General features: G+C 37.1%; 2 protein-coding genes across 5 annotated transcripts in view; one reads left to right on the forward strand and one right to left on the reverse strand.

Moving 5' to 3' along the window:
- Positions 1 to 4,793, reverse strand: part of BLZF1 (basic leucine zipper nuclear factor 1) — a 28,530-nt gene extending 23,737 nt beyond the window's left edge. The window contains exons 1-3 of one of the 2 annotated variants that reach the window (XM_025363369.1): positions 4,482 to 4,653; positions 4,329 to 4,414; positions 3,095 to 3,172 (exon numbers count right to left, since the gene is read on the reverse strand). In XM_025363369.1, the coding sequence (XP_025219154.1) occupies positions 3,095 to 3,122 (28 nt within the window). In that variant the 5' untranslated portion in view covers positions 3,123 to 3,172; positions 4,329 to 4,414; positions 4,482 to 4,653. Of the gene's footprint in view, positions 1 to 3,094; positions 3,173 to 4,328 lie in introns of both variants that reach the window. The other variant, XM_025363360.1, reaches the window with a different exon arrangement.
- Positions 4,679 to 26,703, forward strand: part of NME7 (NME/NM23 family member 7) — a 207,770-nt gene continuing 185,745 nt past the window's right edge. For 2 of the 3 annotated variants that reach the window (XM_025363376.1, XM_025363382.1), the window contains exon 1: positions 4,710 to 4,965. In XM_025363376.1, coding sequence (XP_025219161.1) covers positions 4,963 to 4,965 — 3 coding nt within the window. In that variant the 5' untranslated portion in view covers positions 4,710 to 4,962. Of the gene's footprint in view, positions 4,966 to 26,703 lie in introns of all 3 variants that reach the window. The other variant, XR_003116277.1, reaches the window with a different exon arrangement.

Here is a 26,703-nt window from a genome sequence, read left to right on the forward strand (position 1 = left end):
GCCATGTATTGTGTGACCTTGGACAAAGCACTTAACCTCATCCTTCTCCCATCCCTTGGTGCTTTCAGAGTAATGCAAATATGGTAGTATATATTTCAAAAATAATTTGTTTCTCTTGTAGACTAGACTGTTGGGAGCTCTTCAGGGTATGGACTGCCTCCTAATCTTTGTATCATGAACTAATAAAATGGTGCTTGTCACAGAGAAAATGAATAAATGCTTACTGAAGTTTATTAATCTGTTAATAGACTACCTAGAGTGTTTCATTTTTAACATCCAAAAACTAACCCATTTAAAAACTGCTTTATTTTTTTTCCTCTACCCTAAATCATTAATTCCTAACTTGGTTATAGTCTGAAAGACTTTCTAGAACATATACAAATTCAGTTATAAAACAGTTAAAACAAATTAGGGATTCTCATGTGGTAATTTTAAATCAAGAATCCTTTTAAATGTCACCCATATCACCTAATAAAGTTTAGTTAGCTATTATTAAATTAGTAAAATAAGTTACATACAATGGACTTAAGAGTTACATCAAGATTTACTGAACTGGAACCTAAGCATTCTTCTTACCAAAGGCTCTATGGATAGAGTTCCCTGGTCAAATAAGTGTGGGCAATATTGCATGCTGCATCTCTACAGAGTTTCAGTGTACATTAGTATTAAAGTTATACTATAGACTCTTAAGAGGTCCTATAGCCTCTGTTTTAATACAGCATTTCTCGAATTTATCTGCTCATGGAATATCTTTTTTACCTAATACCTATTATTCTACAGAACTAGTGTTAGACTGTTTTATGGAATCAAAAATACTTAAATATCTCAGACCTTCCTATTTGGTCTACTATTACTAAACTATTTGACTTCAATAGCTTTACTTTTAATTTTAATCCCACATCCAAGAAAAGTTTTGGATTTTAAGTTTCTAGTTATTACTATTTACTGTATGTTTCCTTTTCAGAAACAGCCCTAGCAGCCATGATACATCCCTCTTATGATGACAGTACTGCTCAAATGTCTTCTGAGAGGAAGTTCTGTTGCTATTACCAAACCAACTGTACTTATCTCCTGAGGCAGTTACAGGAAGTACAGACAACTGACAAATGTCAACCAAGTACACCTTTTCACAGGCCATGCAATACGAGTAACTTTTGTTCAGTAATATCAGACGACAGATTACACAGAAATATGGCTAATAGAATTATTTACCTTACTGGATAATTACGATCACATAAAATCATGTTTGTTAAAGTACCTTATAACTCTAATCCTCATTAAAAACAAGTAATAATAAATATTAAAAAGTAATTTAATTTCACTGAGGACTTGGCAGTACTTTTAATGACTAATCATAATATTGTATTTAGTTTTTGCTTTTTGACAAGCACCATGTTGGTTGCTTTCACATTATTTAACTGCTCTTATTTCCCATTAATCCACCGTTTATTACTTTCATTACAGTCTCTGACTTGCTTATCTAATGGTATAAAAGCCTTCTCGTGACTTATGAAATGCTGTTGCACAGCTGAATTAAATTCAATTACATATTTAGGGGCATGATCTTTCTTCCTTGTTTCCTAAACTTATTTCAATCTGCTTTTAGAGAGGGTATGCTGCTGGAGGTCAGCTTGCTGAAAAACTGGCATCTAGAAAACAGTTTTCCATCTTTCACTGATGGTTCTAGCATGCAGAATTCACCCCATCCAAAAAATAAGCTGGGTCAGGAGAAGTTCACTATGGGACATGTTAAAATTGTTGCCTATAGCTATGTAAGGATGGCCAGTAAGCAGTAGTCTATAAGGGTATGAATCATAAGGAAAGAGATCAGGGATATAGATAGATTTGGAAGTCATTTATATAGATAATTACTGAAGTCATGACAGTAGAAAAGAAACAGTGGTCAAAAGCACTGATACTTAAAAGACAAATAAGAAGGAGAGGAGGCTGAAAAAGAAACAGAGGAGATACAGCTTCAGCAGTGCTGTCCAACAAAATTTTCTTCAGTGATTGAAATAGCCACTAGTCATATTTGCCTATTGACCACTTGAAGTTTGGCAAGTGTCACTGAGAAACTGAATTTTTAATTTTTAGAAAATATTAATTTAAAATCAAATAGCCACATATAATTACTGCATTGGACAGTGAAAGGCTACAGAGTAGGCTGAAAATAAAAGTGACATCATGGAAGTCATCAAAAGAAAGTATCTCAAAAGGCAGGGAATGGTCAACAGTATTAAATATTAGAGAGGACAAACTAAAAAGTGACTACTGTATTTAGCAATTTAGGGGTTGAATTGTGTCCCCCAAATCTTTATATGTTGAAGTACTAACCCCCACTACCTCAGAATGAGACTTCATTTGGAAACAGGATCACTGCAGATGTAATTAGTTAAGATGAAATCATACAGGAGTAGGCTGGGTTCCTTTTTCAATATGACTGCTGTCTTTATAAAAAGGGTAAATTTAGACACAGAAACATGCACACAGGGAGAATGCCACGTGAATATGAAGGCAGAGATAAGGGTGATACGTCTACAAGACAAGGAGCACCAAAGACTGCCAGCAAGCCACTGGAAGCTAGGACAGTGTCTCTAATGCCTTCTGAAGGAGCATAGCCTTGTTGACATTTTCATCTTGGACTTCCAGTCTCCAGAACTGAGACAATATATTTTGTTGTTCAAGCCACACAGTTTATGGTACTTTGTTACAGCAACCCCAGCAAACTAATACAACATGAAAGAGATCTTTGATACATCCTAGTTGCTTTGTCTATCTACTTAAATCTTTAAAAATGTATATTCTTATTTAAATCTTAATCTTCTAGCATATAGGGAATATAGCTGTTAAAAACTTTGTATTAACATTAAATGTTTAAGAGCAGCCACCTAATAAATTCTAATTAATGATGTTAAATTTCACTTGTACATCTAAAGTACTGAAATATAAACACTGCACTACAAAATAAACACAAAGGGATCTGAAATAACACGATTCCCAAGGGGGTCCATGAGATCTAGTTATCTGGCTCAAATGTTCCTTCACATCATCATAAATGTCATGTTTTAAAAACAATTATAAAAAAGCCACTTACCTTTGGTTTCTAAATTTTTAGTAGTCATTTTTTCCCCTTAACCACTGAAAATGCACTCCAAGACTTCTACTGAACAACCTAGAAATGTATGCATATGAAATAATTTAAACAATATCATATAAACACATTCATTGAGTACCTCTAATTTAAAAGTTATGATATTTTAATTGCTTCTGTATTTAGTACGCATGCATTTAGAAAGGGAAATGTCTCTTATATCCCATTCTCCCAGAAGGCATTGTTACGTCTACTAAAAGTCTCAAAAAAAAAAAAAAAAAAGGAGTGATTTACTTCTAAACATTCCATTTCATCATCCTCACCAATACACTCTAAATTGTCAGAAGTATGTCCTGAATTTTAGCCAATCAATGGCAAAGATACTGTGGTGGTTTTGTGTCATCCGTATGACAAGAGGAATTTTAAAGTAATTTTAAAGTAATTACTTTCTTAGGAGACATACTGACACAATTCGTATGCACACACAGACACACACACACATATCAAAAAGGAGCTTCTGTTTAGATGTGTAACAAACGACAAAAAATATTACTCAAGATAACATAATTCATACTTTTTTGGTAATAAAAAGTTAAAATAGTGTAGCTCCAAAAGTAAAAGGAGAAACATATATTAAGCACATGCTTTCAGAAATGTACACACTGCCTACAGTGCAGACTCAGATTTACTAGAGAACATATAAAAAGGTGACGCTACTGCAATGATATAAATATGACAAACTGTACGCTAGATGACAACTGGTTTCACTACAAAAAAAGATCGCTCTCAGTACTAGATACAACTCAGTTCAATTAGTGAACCCGACGACTAACTTTCTTAACAGTCACAAACTTTTCTACACTACAGTCTATTGTTCCGAAAAGAGGTATCCAAAAAACCCTTCGTAAGAGTAACGATCCCTGAAACTGCCCTTGATAGTTGCTCTGCGAAACGTACAGGCACAGCGAGTGCCTGCTGGCAAATGCCAAATGAAGGTGAGGGGGTGAAGAAGTAAGTAGGGATAGTGAGCAGGTATGAGAGCGATAGGCCGGGAAGCGACAAGTCTGTCAACCTTTGCTGTCCCGGGAAGTCGAAACCGAAGTTCCATCCCTGTCTGAAAAAGCCTTCCCGGAACAACAATCGTTCCCTAAATCCAAAGCTACTGGCCAACAAGCTCCAGCCAGACCTCCGTCCCTTTCCAACATCCTTAGTTACACCTGCTTGTCCTCGGATTTACCTGTAAGATTCTTATTCTCCGTATTTCAGGGGGCTTCACTTCATAGGCTCTTCGGATCGGTATCACCAGGTTAACTTCTCACAGACCTCTTCCATTCAGAAGCCGGGGCCCGCCCAGACCCTCCACATATCCAGGAGCTCTCTCACTCCTAACCACTTCCGATTACTCAGGGTTTCGCTTCCGGAATACTTTTCCAAAAGAGAAGGGTAAATACATTCTGCAGTGCGTTTAAACTCAAGTAACACAGAACACACACTGTAAGGCCTCCGTAAGTGGAAAGCGGACAGATGTCTACTTTAAAATAAAATACCGTACAGCAACTTTTGGAGCCCAAGCCTCAGATTCACTTAAACTTCCGGGCCAGCTGTTAAACAAACGGAAGTAAAACTGCCGGAAACAGAAAAACGGCGTCTCGTAGTCCCAGGCGACAGCGTGGAGGGGCGGGCCTGTCGATTGGATGAAAGCTGCTGAGATTACTCCCAGCCACTAAGGACGAAGAGGTGGGGCGGTGGCGTCCCACGCACCGTGCGACAGTGGGCGGTGCTCTGTTGCCTGAGTAACCGGATGATGGTGTTGGTGGTGGTGTCTTCCTGTCTCAACGATACCTATTTTCTAGTGCTGAGATCCTGAGACAATGGTGAGTGCCAGGGGATGTCAGAAGAACGGCTGTGGGGTCCTAGCTACTTAGCGTTCCAAGTCTTCTGGCGGATGGGCACTTAAAGTTGTCCTGTCCTCCCGACCTTCTCCTCATTATCTCTTTCCCCCTTCCCACGGGCTGTTACTGCAGTTTACTCGCTCTCCGTATTTCTTATAACACCCTGAATTCCACTGATGCTACTAAGTCTCTAGAGTAATGAAACAGAAAATTCAGGGTAAGGCATCGAGTCTAATAACCTGTTTTGAACAAACATTATGTGTTTTCATTGTTCATCGTGGCATTTTTCATGCTCACAGATTCACATTAACGCGCTTTATTAAGAGTATGGGGTGGTGTGTATGTGACTGTCTCAACACTGATCTGAATCTCCCTAGATCTTGGAGTCCTTTTGCTTTTGTGAGTGGCAGAGCACTGCCCCACGCCCCCACGAGGGCCATTAACAGATGTATGTTGGATCAGCTCTCGTCTGTCCAGTTGGTTACCTTCTAGGTCTGTGCTTGCTTTTCTTTTCTTTTCTTTTCTTTCTTCTTCTTCTTCTTTTTTTCTTTCTTTCTTTCTTTTCTTTTTTTTTTTTTTAACAGATATTTCTCTTGGGATTGCTTGGAGAGCTTCTGGAATTCACTGTTTGGACTTCACCCCTGGAAATTCTGAATGAAAGGAATGGGGCTCGGTATTTGCATTTTAAATAAACCTGTAGGTGATTTTAATTCACCCACATGTTTGAGAGTACCAGGGTTCTAGTTAATTCACTTAACTATCGTGTCTTTTAAGCACTTATGGATAATGAACTGGAAGATAGAAAGATCTTTAGATAGTTATAGCTACGAATTTAGAAACAGAGCCCCCACCCATCACCCCTTGTTTCTTCATACTACTCAGCAATCCTTTTGGTTACCCCAGTTTTCCCCTGCCCCATTTTCTGTAAAGACATTTTCAAACCTTCCACTTATAAACCCTGTCTTTTGCCCTTCTCATTTCTCCTTTCTAAACATGATGAAGTATAACAATTCTTCAACCTCATGCCCCCAACCTACACACTGATCTATAATTTTGCCAAGCCTTTAGTCTTGTATTTCTAGAGTAGAGAAAGGGATATTAAAGGATAATCCATCCATCTTTGCTTTTGATCTCATTTGCTTCCATCTGTTACATTTCGCTTCCAGTTGTCTTTTTTCTTTCCTGTGCTTTCAGCCTCTTCCTCTCCAGTTCCTTCTACTCAGTGCTCAAGTCACACATCTTATGAAAATTAAATAAAGCAAAACCATGTCATCCATCCTGTGTTTATCCAGTTATTTCCCAGTCCTCCTATCTATCAGTAAACTTATTGAAAGGATATTATTTTTACTTATATCAAACAGACAGAAGTCTTTTGTCTGGCTTCTTTAATGCCTTCAAGAAAGTTGTTCTTGCTTAAGTTTCTAAAGGCCTTTTAAATGCCAAATACAGTAATTACTTCTCAAAATTTATATTGCTTAGTCTGTTTGTGACAACTGAGGTTCATAGTCATTAATTCCTTTTACTGGCTGTGCCTGGTTTTTGAATGTCATTCTTTGGAATTCACTCCTTAATTACTTTCATTTCTTAGTCTAGACATTTTCCTTGGGTGATTTTGTCCACTCACATGGATTCTACTAACACTTTTGATTTTGCTTCTAAATTTCAATTTTCCTCTCAGATCTACTAATGCCTAACTCAGTTGCTTCCCGGACACATCTATCTCAAAGGTCCCTCAAACTTAATATGACCAAAACTGAACTTGCTATCTTTCCTCCTGGTTTCTCCTGTTTTCACCAAGTTAAATACTGCTACTACTATATTGTAACCTAAACTAGAAATCAGAGTTATCCTACATTCCTCCCTTTCCTATTTCTCCCATATTCAGTTGGTCACTAGATCAAATTTTAGTTTGTCATCTCCTCATTTCTTGATTATTTTAATAGTGACTTTTACAGTCTGGTCTGGAAATTCTCCAATCCATTATTTTCTCTGCCACAAGAAGGAATTTTTAAAAACCCAGCCTGTTGATTTACTCACCTCCTTAAAACTCTAGAATCCCCATTTCCTACAGTAAAATGTCTAGAGTGGCACACAAATTCCTCCATGAACAAGCACTTTTCTGTCTAGCTTTTGCCTTTCCCTTTCCATACCTTTTTTTTTTTTTTTTATAAAAAATTATCTTGCCTTTTAGCTACTTGCTTTTCATTGAACATACCAAGCAACTTCAAACTGGTAGTATGCCTCCTCTTTCTACTTTGCACTTGCAATTCCTTCTACACAGAATACCTGCACCCTCTTGTTGCTTGCCAAACTCTTATTTATTCTCCTGTTACAGGCCAACGTGTTCTTCTTGCCTGCTTCCCAGAAAGGCCAAACATTGAGAATGCAGGAGTTGCAGCAGAGAAAGAGTTTAATGGAGGCAAGGCAGCTGAGTGGCAGGATAGGAGATATTTCTAAAATCCACCTCTCTGACAGCTTGGAGGTTGTGGTTTTTAAGGATAATTTTGTGGGCGGGTGGGTAGGGAGTGGGTGCTGCTGATTGGTTGGGGATGAATTTATAGGTGTTTCCAAACTGTCTTCCTGTGCTGAGTCAGTTGTCTAGGTGAGAGTCATAGGACTAGTAGAGTCAGTTTCTTGGTATGAGTCATGTATCTGGGTGGCATCAGGAGGTTTGCCAGAATGCAGAAGCCTGAAAAATATATCAAGACCAATCTTAGGTTTTATAATAGTGATGTTATCTAAAGAAGCAATTGGTGAAGTTACAAATCTTGTGACCTCTGGCTACATGACTTCTGAATAGTAAGAAATTGTAGAAAAGCAAGTACCAGTAGCTGGTTATTGCTTACCTATGCCTATATCTTAGCAGATTTTAGATCCCTCTTAGAATCCTAACTTTGCGGCCTTCTATTAGTCTTACAAAGGCAGTTTTAGTCCCTAGAGGGGATCAGTTTTGGAAGGGACTATTACCATCCTTGCTTCAAAGTTAAACTATACATTTCTCCCATAGTTAGCTTGCCTATGCCCAGGTATGAGCAAGGGCAGTTAGCTTTGTGAGGTTAGAAGCAATATGGAGTCAGTTAGGTTAGATTCCTCTCACTGTTATAATTTTTGCAAGGGTGGATTCACTTCCAGACCCAGTGTAGGTGTCTCTGCTGTGATGCCTTCCTTCCCTGCTCAGAGACGGTTGAGTCGAGTCAGGTGCAGTGGCACATGTGTATAGTCCCAGCTGTTGAAGAGGCTGAGGCCAGAGGATTGCTTAAGGCCAAGAGTTCAAGGCCAGCCTGAGCAACATAGCGAGACCTTGTCTCTAAAAAAGTATAAATAAATACAAATTTAAAATCTGTGCAGATAATCAGAGCTTTCCCCTCCACACTGTGAAATCAAGAAAAAAAGAAAAAGGTTGATTGTTCATTCTTTTCTGTTACCATTTTATGTAGTATATGTCTCTCCTATTGTACTTGCCTCATTCAGTTGAAATTATTTGTTTATAGATTTGTCACTGTTACTAAAATGTGAACTGTTAGAGGAATTGATGTTTATTTTGTTCACAGTATTACCTAGATTATATTAGGCACTCAAATGTTTGCGGAATGAATACAAAATAAGAAAGAATGTGGTAAGTGGTCTGAGAGAATACAAAATAATTGGGGGCACATTGTGCAATTGAGTCCCTACTTCTCAATCAGAGTCAGAAAAGTTGTCATAAAGAAGATGGAATAGAATTTCAATAGTTAGAATTCGATGACCTGTGCAATGGCATAGGGAGGTTGGAAAGTGACATTTGCTAAATACTGTTTTTTTTTTTTTTTTTTTGCCTGTCTTACATTATTGTTATCAGACTTCCCAGGAATGCAAAGGGGAGTGAATGAACTCCTGTTCCCACTCCTCCTGCCGGGATTGCAGGCTGGGGCTCTTTCAAATTAGGTGATCTATGAAGGCTTCTCTGTGGAAAGAACTTTTATATTGAGACCTGAATAATATAATACAAAGTGCAACGATCTGGAGGAAGTGTTCCAGGCCACGCTAACAACAAGATCAAATACCCTGAGGCAGAAAAGAGATTGGTATATTTTAGAAACTTATGGTTCAATGTAATAAAATAATAGAAACTGGGTGGTGGGATGGTGCAAGGGTGGCTGCAGTAGGGAAAGTATGGTACAAAATACCATGAAATGTGGTTAGGGAGGTAGGCAAAGGCCAGACCACACGTATACATACAGCAGTGTTTCTCAAACTGTACCTGGTAACTCATTACTCAAATTTGTGGTATGTAGCCAGCATTAAAAAGAGGACATAAAATACCAGCTTAACATATTCACTACATGTTGTAAGGGTAACTTTCATGAACTTTTGTTTAATTGTATATGTATTAGATGTGTACTGGATTCTGATGTAAAATGTATTTCTTACTGTGAGTCCTGATCCACAAAGTTCAAGACACAGTGTACTTTAAAGAATATATACTTTATTTGTTTTGTTTTGTTTTATTTATTTATTTATTTTTGAGACAGGACATTGCCCTGTCACCCAGGCAGGAATGCAGTGGTGAGATCATGGCTCAGTGCAGCCTCAACCTCCCAAGTTCAAGTGATCCTCTAGCCTCAGCCTTCTGAGTAGCTAGGATAATAGTTGTGTGCCATGATGCCCAGCTAATTTTTATTTTTATTTTGTAGAGACAGGGTCTCACTATGTTGCCCAGCCTGGTTTTGGACTCCTGGGATCAAGTGATCCTCCCACCTTGGCCTCCCAAAGTGCTGGGATTATGTTTATGTTGAGATTTCAACTATTTTGCCTTTTAAACTATATATTAGCCACCACATTCAGCTAATATATAGTTTAAAAGGCAAAATAGTTGAAATCTCAAGGCCTGCAGATATTCTTATTCCTCTTTTGACCTAGTGAAAATGTTCTTGTTGTGTGGCAGATACAACTTTGAATTAACGACAGCCTAAAATTGGCTAGAGTGAAATTTTCAAGTTTCTTTCTGCATCCAGATCACTCTCCTACATATTTGCTGTCAATTGTTTATGAGAAAGAACAGGCCTGAGAAGCAGATGTCCCTTTTCTGTATTCACTCTAGCCACTGTTGTATGTATTGTAGCAAAGGATTATGGCCTCTCAATAAGCAGCTGAAGATGCAGGTTGTTTGCTCTGTTGGTGAGGCTTCCTGACCACTGCAGTTTATCTAATCAGCTTCTGTCTTCATCTAGTTTGTTACAATTGTAGCTTCCAAATTCTAGAACCACCTTTATATTGTGAAGCAGAGATAGGGAAGTGTAGTTTAGCATGTTTCTCATACATCTTGTTTAAGATGAAACGTCTACTGGGCTCATCAATTTCTTTACTTTTATGTATTCTAAAGAGGATAGAGAAGGTAATTCTAAGATACATTTGACTAACAGAGATATTCATGTTTTATATCTTCTAAAATATAACATTTATTGGAATATCATTACTCCAGATGAACTGTTAGTATAAGGAAGGACTTTAAAGATTATTAGCTATGTTCCATAAGAACTAATCTAAAGCTTTGAAGTAAAATGTCTCAAAGTTGTTTGTTTGTTTATTTATTTATTTTTGAGACAGAGTCTCACACTGTCTCACTGGCTGGAGTGCAGTGGCTTGATCTCGGGTCACTGCAGCCTCTACCTCGTGGGTTCAAGTGATTCTCCTGCCTCCGCCTTGTGAGTAGCTTGGATTACAGGCATGTGCCACCATGCCTGGCTAATTTTTGTGTTTTTAGTGGAGACGGGGTTTCACCATGTTGGCCAGGCTGGTCTCAAACTCCTGGCGTTGAGTGATCCACCTGCCTTGGCCTCCCCAAGTGCTGAGATTACAGGAATGAGTCAAAGTTGGTTTGAACAGAGCTTTCAAAGACAGTTTCATGATTACTGAAGAACAAACTTTTATTCCATGAAATGAAATACTTTTCAGTTTCCAACTTTATAACGTTTCTCCTAATAGCTTTTCTGGTTTTGTTTTCAGCACCCGTTTTTTTTTTTTAATTTTTTTTTTTTTTAAACAGAGTTTTGCTCTGTCGACCTGGCTGTGGAGTACAGTGGCACGATTTCAGCTCACTGCAACCTCTGCCTCCTGGGTTCAAACGATTCTTGTGCCCCAGCCTCCCGAGTAGCTGGGACTACTGGCACACACCACCATGCCTGGCTAACTTTTGTATTTTTAGTAGAGACAGGGTTTTGCAATTTTGGCCAGGCTAGTCTCAAACTCCTGACCTCAGGTCATCCGCCCGCCTCGGCCTTCCAAAGTTCTGGGATTATAGGTGTGAAGCACGGCACCCAGCCAACATCTGCTTTTTATTTATCCAGAATTTCTTTTGTTAGTTGAATTGTTGATTTGAAGGAATTGCAGTTCCAAAGATCCACAGGATTTTATTTACAAAAAATGAATCAGAAAGTATAGGGCATAAATTGCAGATATAAACCTCTTAAAAGTTTATTTTCCTATATATTGTATTAAAATGAACTTGAGAGCCTGGTATATTCTTGTTTAGTAGGAAACAGTGGTATTTGGAGAACTGAATAGTAAGTGGTTAATATAATGCCATAATTTTTTTTTACATGTAGCTTTTTATTTATTTTTGCTTTCCTTTTTCTGCCTTTTTATTCCCAATTCTTTCTCATTCACCAGTTATTCTTCTATTCAAGAAAGTATTTATTGAGTACTTTCCGTATGCTGGTAACTGGTGGCTATACATTGATTAATAAGATAGCACAGCGTGGCCCCTACCTCATGGAATTTATGGAGAAAAACCAATATTGGAAAACAAATTGCAACTGTAAGTTGGGTTACAAAAGAAAAATGACAAGGTGAGGTGGAAATTAGTAATAAAACAGAGTGATCTGAAGTAGCCTGGGGTGGTGAGGGAAAGCCTCCTTGATGACAAAACTCTTTAATTCTTTTTTTCCTTAGTTTAGGAGAAAAACAATTTACATGAATAAATAGATGAATGATCACCTTATATGATGATAAGTACTATGAGGAAAATTAAACTAAGTAATGCAATATTGGTTGGTTCCAAGAGCGAGTAGCCTTGAGTAGGACAATCAGGGAAGGTCCTTGTGAGGATGTGACTTTTAAGCTGAGATCTCAGTGATAAAAAGGAGCTTGCCAGGTGGAAACCTAGGAGAAGAGCATTCCAGGCAGAGTCAACAGTGAGCACAGAGGTGCATTAAAGGAATAGGAGGGAGCTAGTGTGGCTGGGGCCTAGGGAATGAGAGGACAGCTAGATGAGAAGCGATCTGAGAGGCAGGAAGGAGCCAGAAATACTGAGACTTATGGAACTTGGGAAGGATTTTGGATTTTATTCTAAATGCAGTGGGATTATACATCTTATATATTTTACCTATTCCATCAAAATATTTTATTTTCCTTGGATTTGCCTTAAATTTTTGCCATATTAATTTGGTCTCTTGGTGCTTATTTTTATCTTATCTGTAAAATTTATGATCTTATAAACTTTGGGAAATATTTTTCTGACCTGCTCTTGTCTTCGAACTTCAGAGACTCCTAATTTCATCCCTTATAGTTGCCATTTCATAATGTATTTTCCCATTTCTGACTTTTTTTTGTTTCTATAATATCTACTCTAAGGAGTGGCGAGCAGAACTACATATTCCAGGTGGGTATGCATTATAGTTTCAACATGGGAATTATGTTTGCTGCTGTGATCTTCACCTATTACCTTTCTTGATGGTGCTGTAGCATATAATTGAAGTATCTTACTTTCCAGAAATATCTCCAGCATTCCCAATGAACTTTGTATTCACTTTTTTTTTTTCAAAAACTGCCTAAATTTCTTCACTTCCAAAGTTGTCAATATTTTAAAACTTTCTGTTAATTAGTTGTGAGAAACTGTAGCTATTAAAATATACTGCTTAATTCACGTTTATTTTCTGATTAGACACTTGGCCTTAATAAGTTGCTATTGTTCTCTCTCCTGACTCATCTTATGTGCTGTGCCTTCTTCGTATTTCTATACTCTTTAAAATGTATCTTCATATGCACACATAATGACTCTAGAGCTCTCTGATAGATGTAAATTTAACTTTTATCCTTTGTTTTCTGTAGTTTCAATATTTACATGATAAATACATATGCTATATATGTTTTATATATATTTATAAAGGTATTTAACTTATTCTGTTGTAGAAATATAGGAAAACTACTTAGTGATTTTTAGAAATTAGAAAATATAGAAGTAAAAGTAATAAAATTAAATTTTTCTATAATAACACTGCCTGTATACAATCGCTATTAATATTTTTGTATAATATCCTGGTCACATATATACTCATATACACATACACACACACACACACACACAGATACATATATATATCCTTTAAAGTATGATTCTATTATATTCATTGTTTAGAAATCTGGTTTTTCCTGCTTAATATATCTTGTGCATTTTTCCAGATCAGTTTTAAGAACTACAGTCAGCCCTCGATATCCATGGGTTCTGCATCCAGATTCAACCAACTGATGATTGAAAATATTTGAAAAAAAAAATAACAATACAATGATAAAAAATACAAACAAAAACAAGGCAGTATAACAACTATTTACATAGCATTTGCGTTGTATTAGGTGTTGTAAGTAATATAGAGATGCATTAAAATATAATGGAAGATGTGCATAGGTTATATGCAAATGCTATGCCATTTTATGTAAGGGACTTTAGCCTCTAAGGATTCTGGTATCTGCAGGAGTCCTGGAACCAATTCCCTGTGAATACTGAGGGACAACTCTACGTCTTATTCTTTCATCTACTCTGTTTTTAAAAATCCATTTATTAATTTGTTCTGTTAACACAATAACTAACATATTTTTGCAAACACATTTTTATAGACATCCATAATTATTCCCTTACAATAAATTAAAAAGGGAATAACTGGGTGTGTGAGGTCATGTGCATTTTCAAGACTTTTAATATACATTGCCAGACTACTCCCAAAATAGTTTTGCCAATGAATACTCTGCTAGCAGTGTACCATGGTGCCTGTTTCTTCTAAACTCTAAACTGGTATTTCTATACATTACACACGTATGTCTAACAATAGATTTGAACTTTTAATAAAACTGTCACCTGCTTTGCTCAGAATATTGAGAGACATATAAATTACTGTATGTTCTATAGATGAAAGGCACTGTTAATACTTACCTACAATATTTCTTTGTAATTATTGTTTTATATCTCTTATAAATTGTTAAAATTCAAGATTTATCGTCTGACTGTAGTGAAGAATATTAAGTTAGCCTTTTTAAAACTATTATTTGTAGACAGATTTTGCAGTCCTCTCTTGTGTACTTATTTTCAAGATGTAGCTTGTTGAAGTACAAACGAACTGATGTAGAACAAGAAATCTAAAATTTCAATCTTTATTCCAGTCCTGACTTAAGCACTTATGAGCTGTGTGTTATGTAATCTTTCTGGATAGTTATTTTCTTATCCATAAAATCAAAATAATACTTTCTGTTTAGATTACCTTAAAGCATTTTTTGTGAAGATCAAATAAGTTGATATGAAAGTAATTTATAAACTGCAATATACATATGAAATGTCTTTTTTCATATTAACCAGATTGCTGCCTAATGAGAAGATAGTTGAGGAAAATGGAAGAGATTAAAATGTCAACCTTCAAAAATAAATATTTGAGGTTAATGGTGTTATGCAATTTTGTGGCTATTAAAAAATTTACTTTTATATATTAAATTCCTTCTTCCTAAATTTGTTTTTAGATTCATTTTCCTAATGGGAACAAGAAAAAGCTGGTAAAAGGGAGGGAAGCATGGGAAATGGCAGAGATGGGTCTTGAGACCAGTTTCAATAATGGTCATATACTTTTGTGGGTAGGGGCAGCTAAACATATGTGATATGTATTTAGCAGGTATTAGATGTGAGATCCCTGAATATCTACTCAACTTAAATAGATTAACTGGGAACGTTTACTTTTATTGCTGGTCATGTGAGATTTTATTATTCAGTAATTTGACTGTGAAAGTACAATGAGACCATTCAGACCCCGTCTCTTTCTTGCCACTTAGACTCAGAAATTTGGCTCTGGAAAAACTGAAAACCCCTTCGTCTAGTGGCAAGTACAGTTTTATCATTTATGTTAAACCATATTGCTTTTTAGGTAACTTATTGAATTTTACTGTATGTACTGAAATCTCTGAAAGGTGAATATCTGTCTATCTTTGATATCTGAATGTTTTTCATAATTAAAAATTTTCAAGTTTTTATCCAAAGAAAGAATGGCTTCTCTAATAATATGATCACTTTTTTTTCTAGCTTTTCCACATAAAAATTAGTATTGACCTTATGATTTTATCTTGTCTCCCAATACCTTTAACACCTAGGTTGTAGCATGCATTATTAGAACACTTTTAGAATCAAACTTGAAATAATAAGCATTTATATTCAGATACAGAGCAGAGACTCTTGAACTCATCTTTCTGCCCACTTTTGGCTTCTTGCACCATGATATATACCTGAGATACAAAGACGAACAAGACTAGATTTCTTTCTTAAAAAGCTCACAGCCTTGAAGGAAGAGAAAAAAGAGAAGAAGAGAAATGCATGATACACTGTAACACTGTAATGCTAACTTAGGGAAATTCAATTTCCTCATTTGTAAAATGAGAAAAATAATAATAATAATAACTAGTTCCCTTATAGGGATATTATTATAATTAAATGATAAATTGTTTAGCCCAGTGCTTTATATACTGTAAGCATCCAGTAAATGTTAGCTGTTATTACTATTGCTACTGCTGTTGTTATTTCCAAGTGTTAAGATAGAGACCTACTGAATGTGGGGACACAGAAGAGAGACTAATACTGAAGGAATGCTAATTAAAAGAAAGATTAGTTGACTTCACAACTTTTTCTCTGCTATGTTTCATTGACTGAGCTTCAGGTTCTCTTTAACGTGAATATGTATAAATCCAAAATTAAACTTATGCATATTAATGCCAACATTGATTCCCTAAACTGATTGGAAGGCATTTGGAAATGAAGTAGGAAACTCCGTCATTGTGGTTCATTGTTCAGGGTTCAGCCTAGTGTCCTGTACAATTAAATGCTTAACAGATGCTTCCCCCCATCCTATTTGCTTTTAAACATTTTTGTTCATTGACTCAGATGCCCCTTTGGGTGAGCGTTGAGTGGACACAAGATACACAGAGTTGGTGACTATTCAGAAGTATTTGAGGTAGTTTTTATTCATATAATTTTTAAGCAATTCTTTTTGGTTTAGGCTTTTGAGATATACATTTTCAAAGTTTACATCGTTTTTTCCCCCCAGTTTTACATGCACTTCAACCGCACTTGCTATTCCAGTTGCCTGAAATGCTCCTCCACTTTTTTTCAGACCTATGTTCAAATGATGCTTCATCAGAGAGTACTTCCTTGTCCACTTTTCTAAAGTAACACCTCCAGTTGCTCTCTGTCCCCCTACCAGCTTTACCTTCTTCTTTTTTCACTTTAGCACCTGACAAAAGCTTTGCAAATCTGTTATTTTAATGATAGTGCCTGACACTTAGAGAATGTTTTCTATTTTTTAAGGCATTTAAGATTCTTAACTAATTGACAGTGTCCTTGGAAGTAGGTATTGTATTTACAGAGAAGAGATATCAATATCAGGGAGCAGAAAGGCACAAACATCCAAGGAAGAAAGACAATCCTCTGAAAAGATAGTTGAAAAGAAAGGAAGGTAACTTTCCACTGAATTTCCCTGCTAGTTACTTGGTAGAGACCAGGAGTGGACAACCAGTTTTGATCAAGGGCTGTTCACCTCTAGAGAAAAGTCTAGAATTCTGGGTCAAAAACAGTGGACTCTTATTCTGAGAGAGCGCTCTAGCTTCATTCATTCAACAATTATTTTTAAGTTTCTCTTGAGTGCCAGGCACTGTTCTGAGCAATCAGTGACAAAGTCCCACCCTTATGGAGCTAACATTTCTGGGGAGACGCAGAATAAACAAATACGTAGTATAATGTGTGGTTTTGATAAGTGTCATGGGAAAAAAAATCAAACAAGACAGAGAGTGAAGAAGTTGGTATTTAGTTGGCTGGTCAGAGAAGCCTTCTTACATATGAGTGGAGACCTGAATGAAGTGATGATGTAGAGAGCCCTGGGAATCCTAGCCCTAGAGCTGTCTAGGCAGAGGAAATAGTACATCCAAAGACCCTGAAGTGGGAGCCTGCTTGGTTTAGTTAGTAACCAGCAAGAAGGCCAGTGTCACTGGAGCAGAGAAGGTGAGGGAGAGGGTAGCAGAGGCAGGTGAGGCAGATGAGATAAAGAGGTAGCCTGAGGCCAGATCATACAAGGCTTATGTGGCATGAAATCAGTTTTTTTAAACAAAATTAAAATTTTTGTGGGTACATAGCAGGTATGTGTGTGTGTGTGTATAATATATATGTATTACATATACACATCCATGGTATACTAGGTGTATGTATGTGTGTATATAAGATATATTTAATATACCCACTATATTTAATATTTATAAATATGTAAGTATATATTTAATACTTTAATATATAAGTATGTACATGAGATATTTTGGTACAGGCATGCAATGCATAATAAACATATTTTGGAAAATTTGGTATCCATTTCCTCAAGTATTTATCCTTTGTGTTAAAAAACAATCAAGTTATACTCTTCTAGTTATTTTAAATTGTATAATTAAATTATTATGGACCTATTATGCTCTTGAATACTAGGTCTTACTCACTCTTTCTATTTTTTTGTACCCATTAACCATCCTCACTCACCTCCTCACGACACCCTACTACCTTTCCCAGCCTTCTACTTTCTATCTCCATGGGTTCAATTGTTTTGATTTTCACATCTCACAAGTAAGTGAGAACATGCAATGCTTGTGTTTCTGTGCTGGGCTTATTTCTTAACATAATGACCTTTAATTCCATTATGTTGTTGCAAATGACAGAATCACATTTTTTTTTTTTTATGGCTGACAAAATTCACATTTTTTAAAATGGTATTTGTACCATATTTTCTTTATCCATTCTTTTGATGGACACTTAAGTTGCTTCCAAATTTTGGCTGTTGTCAATAGTGCTGCAGTAAACACAGGAGTGCAGATATCTCTTTGATGTACTGATTTCTTTTGGGTATAGACCCGGTAGTGGGATTGTCAGATTGTAAGGTAGCTGTATTTTTAGTTTTCTGAAGAAGCTCTAAACTGTTCTCCATAGTGGTTGTACTAATTTACATTCCCAACAATAATGTATGAGTGTTCCCTTTTCTCCACATCCTTGCCAGCATTTGTTACTGCCTGTCCTTTGGATAAAACTTTTTTTAAATTGGGGTGAGATGATACTTCATTGTAGTTTTGATTTGCATTTTTCTCATGATCAATGATATTGAGCAACTTTTCATATCCCTGTTTGCCACTGGTTGTCTTCTTTTGAGAAATGTCTGTTGAGATCTTTTGCCCATTTTTTAGTCAGATTATTAGATTTTTTCCTGTGGAGTTGTTTGAGCTCTTTGTGTATTCTGATTATTACATCTTGTTAGATGGGTAGTTTGCAAATATTTTCTCCCATTCTGTTGGGTTGTCTCTTTACTTTGTTGATTGTTTCCTTTGCTATGCAGAAGCTTTCTAACTTGATGTGCCCCAATCTATCCATTATTGCTTTGGTTGCCTGTGCCTGTGTGGTGGTGTTCAAGTAATTTTTGCCCATACCAATGTCTTAGGGATTTTGCTTAGTGTTTTCTTGTAGTAGTTTCATAGTTTGAGATCTTAAATGTAAGTCTTTAATCCAAATCCATTTTGATTTTATTTTTGTATATGGCCAGAGAAAGGGATCTAGTTCCATTCCTCTGCATATAAATACCCAGTTTTTCCAGTACCATTTATTGAAGAGGCTGTCTTCTCCAATATATGTTCCTGGAACCTTTGTTGAAAATGAGTCCATTGTAGGTGTATGGATTTTACATGTTAGAAAGCAGTGGAAGAGAATTCACTGAATGTCACTCATATTCCATAAGAGTGGCTGTTCGAATCTGATAATTTCATCAATAAGTTTAAAAGCTTTAAACTTATTTGGGGCTGATTGGGCAAAGGATACCCCCCGCCCTTAGATTAGGTCCTCTTTCATGCAAGGAATTAGAGAGAAATGAAATTGTTGACCTGGCACAAGCTATCCTTTCATTAAAATGTTTCCTAAAGTCCTGATGACTGGAGGGGATATATTAAAAACAATAGGAGGCTGCTCTGCCTGTGGAGTAGGCATTCTATTACGCCTTTACTTTCTTAATAAACTTACTTTCACTTTTCTTTAAAAAAAGAAACTGATTAACTTATAAGTCAGAATGGGAAAGCTCTTTTTCTTTTCTTTTTTTTTTTTTTTTTTTGAGACGGAGTTTCGCTGTGTCACCCAGGCTGGAGTGCAGTGGCCGGATCTCAGCTCACTGCAAGCTCCGCCTCCCGGGTTTTTACGCCATTCTCCTGCCTCAGTCTCCCGAGTAGCCGGGACTACAGGCGCCTGCCACCTCGCCCGGCTAGTTTTTCGTATTTTTTAGTAGAGACGGGGTTTCACCGTGTTAGCCAGGATGGTCTACGAACTCCTGACCTCGTGATCCGCCCGTCTCGGCCTCCCAAAGTGCTGGGATTACAGGCTTGAGCCACCGCGCCCGGCCAGCTCTTTTTCTTAATAGTTAATAGCTATCACTTATTGAATGCCTACTGTATATTAAATTCTTTTCATATAAGGAAAACCTCAGTTTTTAAAAATACTCAAGATTATACTGCTAGAAAGCAGTAGGGCCCAGATTTGAGCCAGTTAAGCCTAGAACTTCATATTCTTTCTAGCCTACTACTTAGGGTCATGATGTTTAAATTTTTTTTTTTTTTTGTGACACTTTTTTTGCTTTTATGTAGCTATAGAAAGAAATTTAACTTCCTTTTCAAAGACTCAATTTCTAGTGGATATAGGTGATATACATTTTTTTTCAGGGATTCAGAATTCATATTTTGATACTTGACTAGGGCTCTGCAAAATTACTATGGTTTAATGAATAACTACAGGGCTAAAATTGAAGGTATATGTAAAACGGCTTTGTGAAATGGCTTTTTGGGCAGGATATGTTGAATCCACATTGAACACTAGGTGGCACTCTTCCATCATTGGACACTTCCAGGAAAAGCTATCCTTTATGGATTTTATTAGTTGCTTATTAATTTTAATCATATTGAAGTGGCATTGGAATGCTATTTATCTAGAAATCACAGATGGATACAGTGTCACAGATTATTTCTCATAAAGTCAAAGGCACACATTTTTCTTACCTAAATTAGAAAACTTTAGCATAAATGATGAAACTAATGATCTTCTTTGGGATTAAGCCTGAAAATGCGGGGGTTTTTTTTGTTTTTTTTTGGCCTTTTTTTTGGAATCTGTTACTTTACCAAAATATCCTTTGACATTTTAAAAAACTTAAACAGGAAACTACAAAATAAAAATAATGTTTGAATTACATGAGATAATATAGGCAAATGCATTCCAAAGAAAACACTGTCTTAGTATCTTCTTCAGCTAGACTGTGTGATGATCACTACTTCTAACACTTGTGGATGTATCAAGACTTCGACCACTTTTATAAAGGTACCTTTGTGGTTACAACCACTTAAATCTGTATCACTTTACCGTAAACACAGTATTTTCTTCATTGACTAATAGTCAAAAAGACTCGTTCTTTTTCTCATGAGGAAAATGCTATCAGACTCAGCAGCCAACTGTAGCTAATGCAGAATAGTAGTAATTTGCAATGCATGTAAATCTATATTTATATTTAGCATCTGCAGCATTTGGTATATGACATACAGGAAAAGATGGAACCATTTTGGTTTGCATATTTTGCATAGAGCTACTTTTCTCTATCTGTGCAACCAGGGCTGCTACATACTACATAGAGGACATTGTACAATTATGAGTGAGTTGCTGATATTCTTATTGATTATGTATTTTTCTAACAGGTGGCAGTAAAATATTCTGAGGAAGGTACAACTTTTTCTGTTTGCACAGGAGTACTAGATGGACTAAAGAATAGTCTTTTCAGATTTCTTAGCAATGATACTGCTTGTCTATGCCATTGGCTCTTATTCTTGAAAGAAAAAAGAATATGGGAGGAAGGAGCACAGGAGAGAGAAGGTGATATAAAAGTACCATTCCAGGATGCATCTAATTTACTACAAATGTCAGGGTGGGTTTAGGGCCTCTACAATGGATAGATGCCACAGGATGCCATCCCACTGTATCTTCTCCTCATACTCTACCTTCAAATCATACTGGCTTTGTTATTTGTTAAACTTGCAAAGGTCCATCTTCCTCCCAAAACTTTATACTTTTTGTCTACCTGGAATGTTTTTTTACCCCAGGTTTCTGCATGACTGGCTTTTCCTCATCCTGTTTTGACATCTCATAACAAGTGTAGTTGTTATTCTAGTTGAAGGGGTACTCCCTAGCTCACTACCCCTAATAATTGGCATGTTTACTTATTATCCTATTGTTTTTGTAACACAATTTATTTATTTACTTACATTTTTAGAAATGGGGTCTCGCTGTGTCGCCCAGGCTGGAGTGCAGTGGTACAGTCATAACTCCAACTCCTGGGCTCAAGCGATCTTCCGGCCTCAGCCTCCTGAGTAGCTGCAATCATAGGCATGAGCTATGATGCCTGGCTATAACATATATTATTACAAGAATTATATATATATTTTTACTTTTACATTCTGTAAGGAGAGACAGAAAATTAGTAAGTAAGCTGCATGTCAACAGGGCCTTGTCTGTCTTCTGTCTTGAATATCCCCACTGTCTACTGCAGTGCCTGGCAAAGAGAAACCATTCAATATTTGTTGAATGAATGAAGGCATGAATAAATTCAACTTTTAAGGCATAACTAACATTTCAATTGATGATAGCTAGAAGAGTTCTGCTTTTTAAATTTATTCATTCAACAAATACTTAATAGATATCTGATAAATGCAATGCATATACCTAGTCCCTTGGGATGCATCCATAAATAAAACTGACAAAAATCTCTGCCCTAAAAGGGCTTGCATTCTATTGGAGCAGATATGCAATAAGCAATAAACATATGAAGTATAGTATACATTATACTTGAAGGTAAATAAGTGCTAGGGGAAAAAATGAACAGGGTAATGAATGTTGGGGGTACTGATAGTGGTGTTGAATATCATTTAAAGGGAGGTGGCCAGAGTTGGTCTTGTGGAGAAGATGATGATACCTGAGCAAAGTCTTGAGGCTGAGAAAGGATAAGCCATGTAAATATTGGGGAAAAAGTATTCCAGGAAATAAGACAGTGGACAGACTTTTTTAGGTGGGAGCATGCCATGTGTTCAAGAAACAGTGTGGCTAAGGTAAAGTAAGCAAGAGAGAGAGTTGTGGGAGATGAAGTCAGATGGATCACTGGAGGCCAGATCCTGGACGGCTTTGTGTGCTATTGAAAGTGGGTTGACATTATTCTCATAGGCTGAGTTGGCAAATTTTAAGCAGAGGAATGAGGTGATACAATTTATATTTTTATAGAATCCTCTCTGGCTATATTTTTTTAAGAGTAGGTGTAGGGGGGCAAAGATGGAAGTAGAGAGATTAGTTATGAGGATATAATCTACGTGAGGGAGTATGGTGGCTTGGAGTAGGGGGTTCGCAGTGGAGGTAGTAAAGTGGCTACAATGTGTATATGTTTTGCAGGTAGATCTAATAGGATTTACTGATGAATTGGATCTATGGTCTGAGAGAAAATGAGTCAAGGATAGAGTTAAAAGATGACCCTAGGATTTTGTTCTGAGCAATGGTAAGGATAGCGTTGCTGTTAACTAAGATGTGGAAGATTGGTGAAGAAGCAAATTTGTGTTAGGGGGCTGGGAGGAGGATTTCAACTTGGGGCCTGTTAAACTAGAGCTGTCTAATATCTAAGATAAAAGGCAGTTGGATAGATATATGCACCTAAAATTTAGAGGGAGTGGTCTGGCCTGAGCACTGTCAATATATAGATTATATTTAAAGCCGTAAGACTAGACAAGGTGATAACAGAGTGAGTGTAGCTAAAGATCAAGGGTCCAAAGACCAAGTTGTAGAGTATTCTGACACTCAAACATCAAGAAACCAAGGAGAAAGGACTGAAATGGAATAGAAGAGAGGTTTCAAATCAGCAACTTAAGGTTCTACCTTAAAACAAAAAACAAAAAACAAACAAAAAAAGGCAAAGTGTGATGGTTCACTCATGTAATCCCGGCACTTAGGGAGGCAAAGTGAGAGAATTACTTGAGGCCAGAAGTTTGAGACTAGCCTAGACAACATAGTGAGACTGCCCCCCCATCTCTACTAGAAAACAAAAAGAGAACAGAAAAAGAAAAATAGGAATGAATTAAACCTAAAGGAAATAGAAAAGAAAGGAAATAAGTATTGGAGTAGAAAACAGTAAAATAGAAAATGGAGGAAATCAATGAAACTAAAAATCAGTTATTGGAAACAATTAGCATAGGCAAAACTTTGGTTAGACTGACCAAGAAAAAAGACTGAAGATACAAATTATCAAAATCGGGAATGAAAGAGGAGACATTGCTCCTATCCCTACAGAAATTAAAAGGATTATAAGGGAATACTAGGAACAACTTTATCCCATTAAATTAGATAACTTAGATGAAATGGGCAAAATCATTGAAAGACATAACTGCTAAAACTCAAGAAGAAATAGAGAATCTGAATAAAGCTATACTAAATAAAGCAATTGAATTCGTAACTAAAAATCATTCTACAAAGCTCATACCCAGATAACTACTCTCATGAATTCTATTCCACATTTAAACAATAAATAACAGCAATCTCACAAACTTTACTGGAAAATAGAGGAGGAAGTACAATTCACTCAGCGAAGCCAGTATTGTCCTATACCAAAGCCAGATTAAGACACTGCAAGAAAAGAAAACTACAGACCAACATCATGAATAGAGGCAAAAGAATCTTCAATAAAGTATCAGCAATATTAGCAACACGTGGAATGGTTTATATACCATGATCCAGTGGGATTTATGCCAAAAAGATTTAACATCTGAAAATCAATGAATATAACACACACAAAAATAATGAAAGAAAGGATAAAACACATATAATCATAGACACAGAAAAACACTTTACAAAATTCAATACCATTCATAATAAAAATTCTCAACAAATTAGAAGTAGAAGTGAACTTTAACCTAAGGGGGTTTATGAAAAAGCAACATATTTAAATGGTAAGTGTGAATGCTTTCTTCCTGAGATTGGAAACAAGGCTAGGATGTCTGCTCTCACAATTTTATACAACACTGGAATGGAAGTTCTAGTTGGTATAGTAAGTCAAGAAATAAATGAAAGACATCTAGACTGGAGAGGATAAAACTGCCTTTATTCACAGAGGATGTGACCCTATGTATAGAAAATCCTAAGGATGCCACAAAAAAATTACTACAACTAATGTGTTCATCAAGGTTGCAGAATACAAGAGCAATTGATTTCACAAAAATTAATTATATTTCTATATAGTATAATGAACACTCTGAAAAAGAGATTAAGAAATTAACTCCACTTCAATGACACCAAAAGAATACTCAGGAATAACTGAAAGAATTGTACACTGAAAACTACAAAACATTACTGAGTAAAATTAAAGACCTAAATAAATGGAAACATTCAACCTTCATGGATTGGAAGACATAATATGGTTAAGGTGGCAATTCTCTCTAAATTAGTAGATAGGTTTAGTGTAATTCCTATTAAAATCCCAGTGGGCATTTTTGCAGAAATTGACAAGCTGATCCTAAATTTGATATGGAAATGTGAAGGGCCAGATTAGCCAAGATGTTTTGAACAAGAATAACAAAACTGGAAAACTTAAACTTTCTGGTTTCAAAACTTCCTATAAAGCAACAGTAATCAAGACAATGTGGGCCAGGTGCAGTGGCTCACGCCTGTAATCCCAGTACTTTGGAAGGCCAAGCAAGGCAGGAGGATCACTTGAGGCTAGGAGTTCGAGATCAGCCTGGCCAACATGGTGAAACCCTGTCTGTTATAAAAATACAAAAAAATTAGCCAGGCATGGTGGCATGTGCCTGTAGTCCCAGCTACTTGGGAAACTGAGGCAGGAGAAAATTGGCCAAACCAAAGAGGCCACAGACCCTATGCAAGTCCAAAACCTGGCAGGGCACTTGTTAAAATCTTTTTTAGAACTCATTAAATCTTAAAGCTCCAGAATGATCTCCTTTGATTCCATGTCTCATATCCAGGGCATGCTGATGGAAGAGGTGAGCTCCCAGGGCATTGGCAGCTCCTTCCTTGTGGATCTGTAGGGGACAGCCCACATGGCTGCTTTCAAAGGCTGGCATCAAGTGCCCCTGGCTTTTTCAGGCACATGGTGGAAGCTGTCAGTGGATCTCCTATTCTGGGGTCTGGAGGACATTTTTCTGTGTGGGGGCCCTGACCCCACATTTTCTCTCTGCATTGCCCTAGTAGAGGCTCTCCATGAGGGCTCTGCCCTAGCAGCAGACTTTTGCCTGGACATCTGGGTGTTTTCATACATCCTCTGAAATCTAGGTGGAGGCTCCCAAAGCTCTGCTCTTGTCTTCTGCACATACCTGCAAGCCCAACACCATGTGTCAGCTGCGAAGGCTTGGGGCTTTCACCCTTTAAAGCAATGCCCCAAGCTGTATCTTGGCCCCTTTTAGCCTCAGCTGGAGCTGGAGTGGCTTAGACTCAAGGTGTCATGCCCCAGGGCCACAGAGCAGTGGGGCCCCAGGCCCAGCCCACTAAACCATTTTTCTCTCCTAGGCTTCCAGGTCTGTGATAAGAGGGGCTGCCGTGAAGATCTCTGACATGCCCTGGAGACGTTTTCCCCATTGTCTTGGCTATTAACATTCTGTTTCTCATTTTTTATGCAAATTTATTCAGCCAGCTTGAATTCCCCCCTGGAAAATGGGTTTTCTTTTCTACCACTTGGCCAGGCTCCAGGTTTTCCAAACCTTTTTCTCTGCTTCTTTTTTAAACATAAGTTCCAATTTCAAACCATGTCTTTGTGAACACATCTGACTGAAAGCTTTCAGAAAATGCCAGGTCACCTCTTGAATTCTTTTCTGTTTAGAAATTTCTTCTGCCAGATACCCTAAATCATCTCTCGAGTTCAAAGTTCCACAGATCTCTAGGGCAGAGGCAAAATGTTGCCAGTCTCTTTGCTAAAGCATAACATGAGTGACCTTTACTCCAGTTCCCACTAAGTTCCGCATCTTCATCTGAGACCACCTCAGCCTGGACATCATTGTCCATATCACTGTCAGCATTTTGGTCAAAACCCTTCAACAAGTCTCTAGGAAGCTCACAACTTTCCCACATCTTCTTTTTCTTCTGAGCCTTCCAAACTTTTCCAACCCCTGCCTGTTATCTAGTTCCAAAGATGCTTCCATATTGTCAGGTTACCTTTATATCAGTACCCCACTCTGCCGGTACCAATTCTCTGAATTAGTCCATTTTCACACTGCTATAAAGAATACCTGAAACTGGGTAATTTATGAAGAAAAGAGGTTTAACTGACTCACAGTTCTGCATGGCTGTGGAGGCCTCAGGAAAGTTGACAATCATGGCAGTGGGCAAAGGGGAAGCAGGCACCTTCTTCA

This window comes from Theropithecus gelada, chromosome 1 (genome assembly GCF_003255815.1).
Source record: "Theropithecus gelada isolate Dixy chromosome 1, Tgel_1.0, whole genome shotgun sequence".
NCBI classification, from domain to species: Eukaryota; Metazoa; Chordata; class Mammalia; order Primates; family Cercopithecidae; genus Theropithecus; species Theropithecus gelada.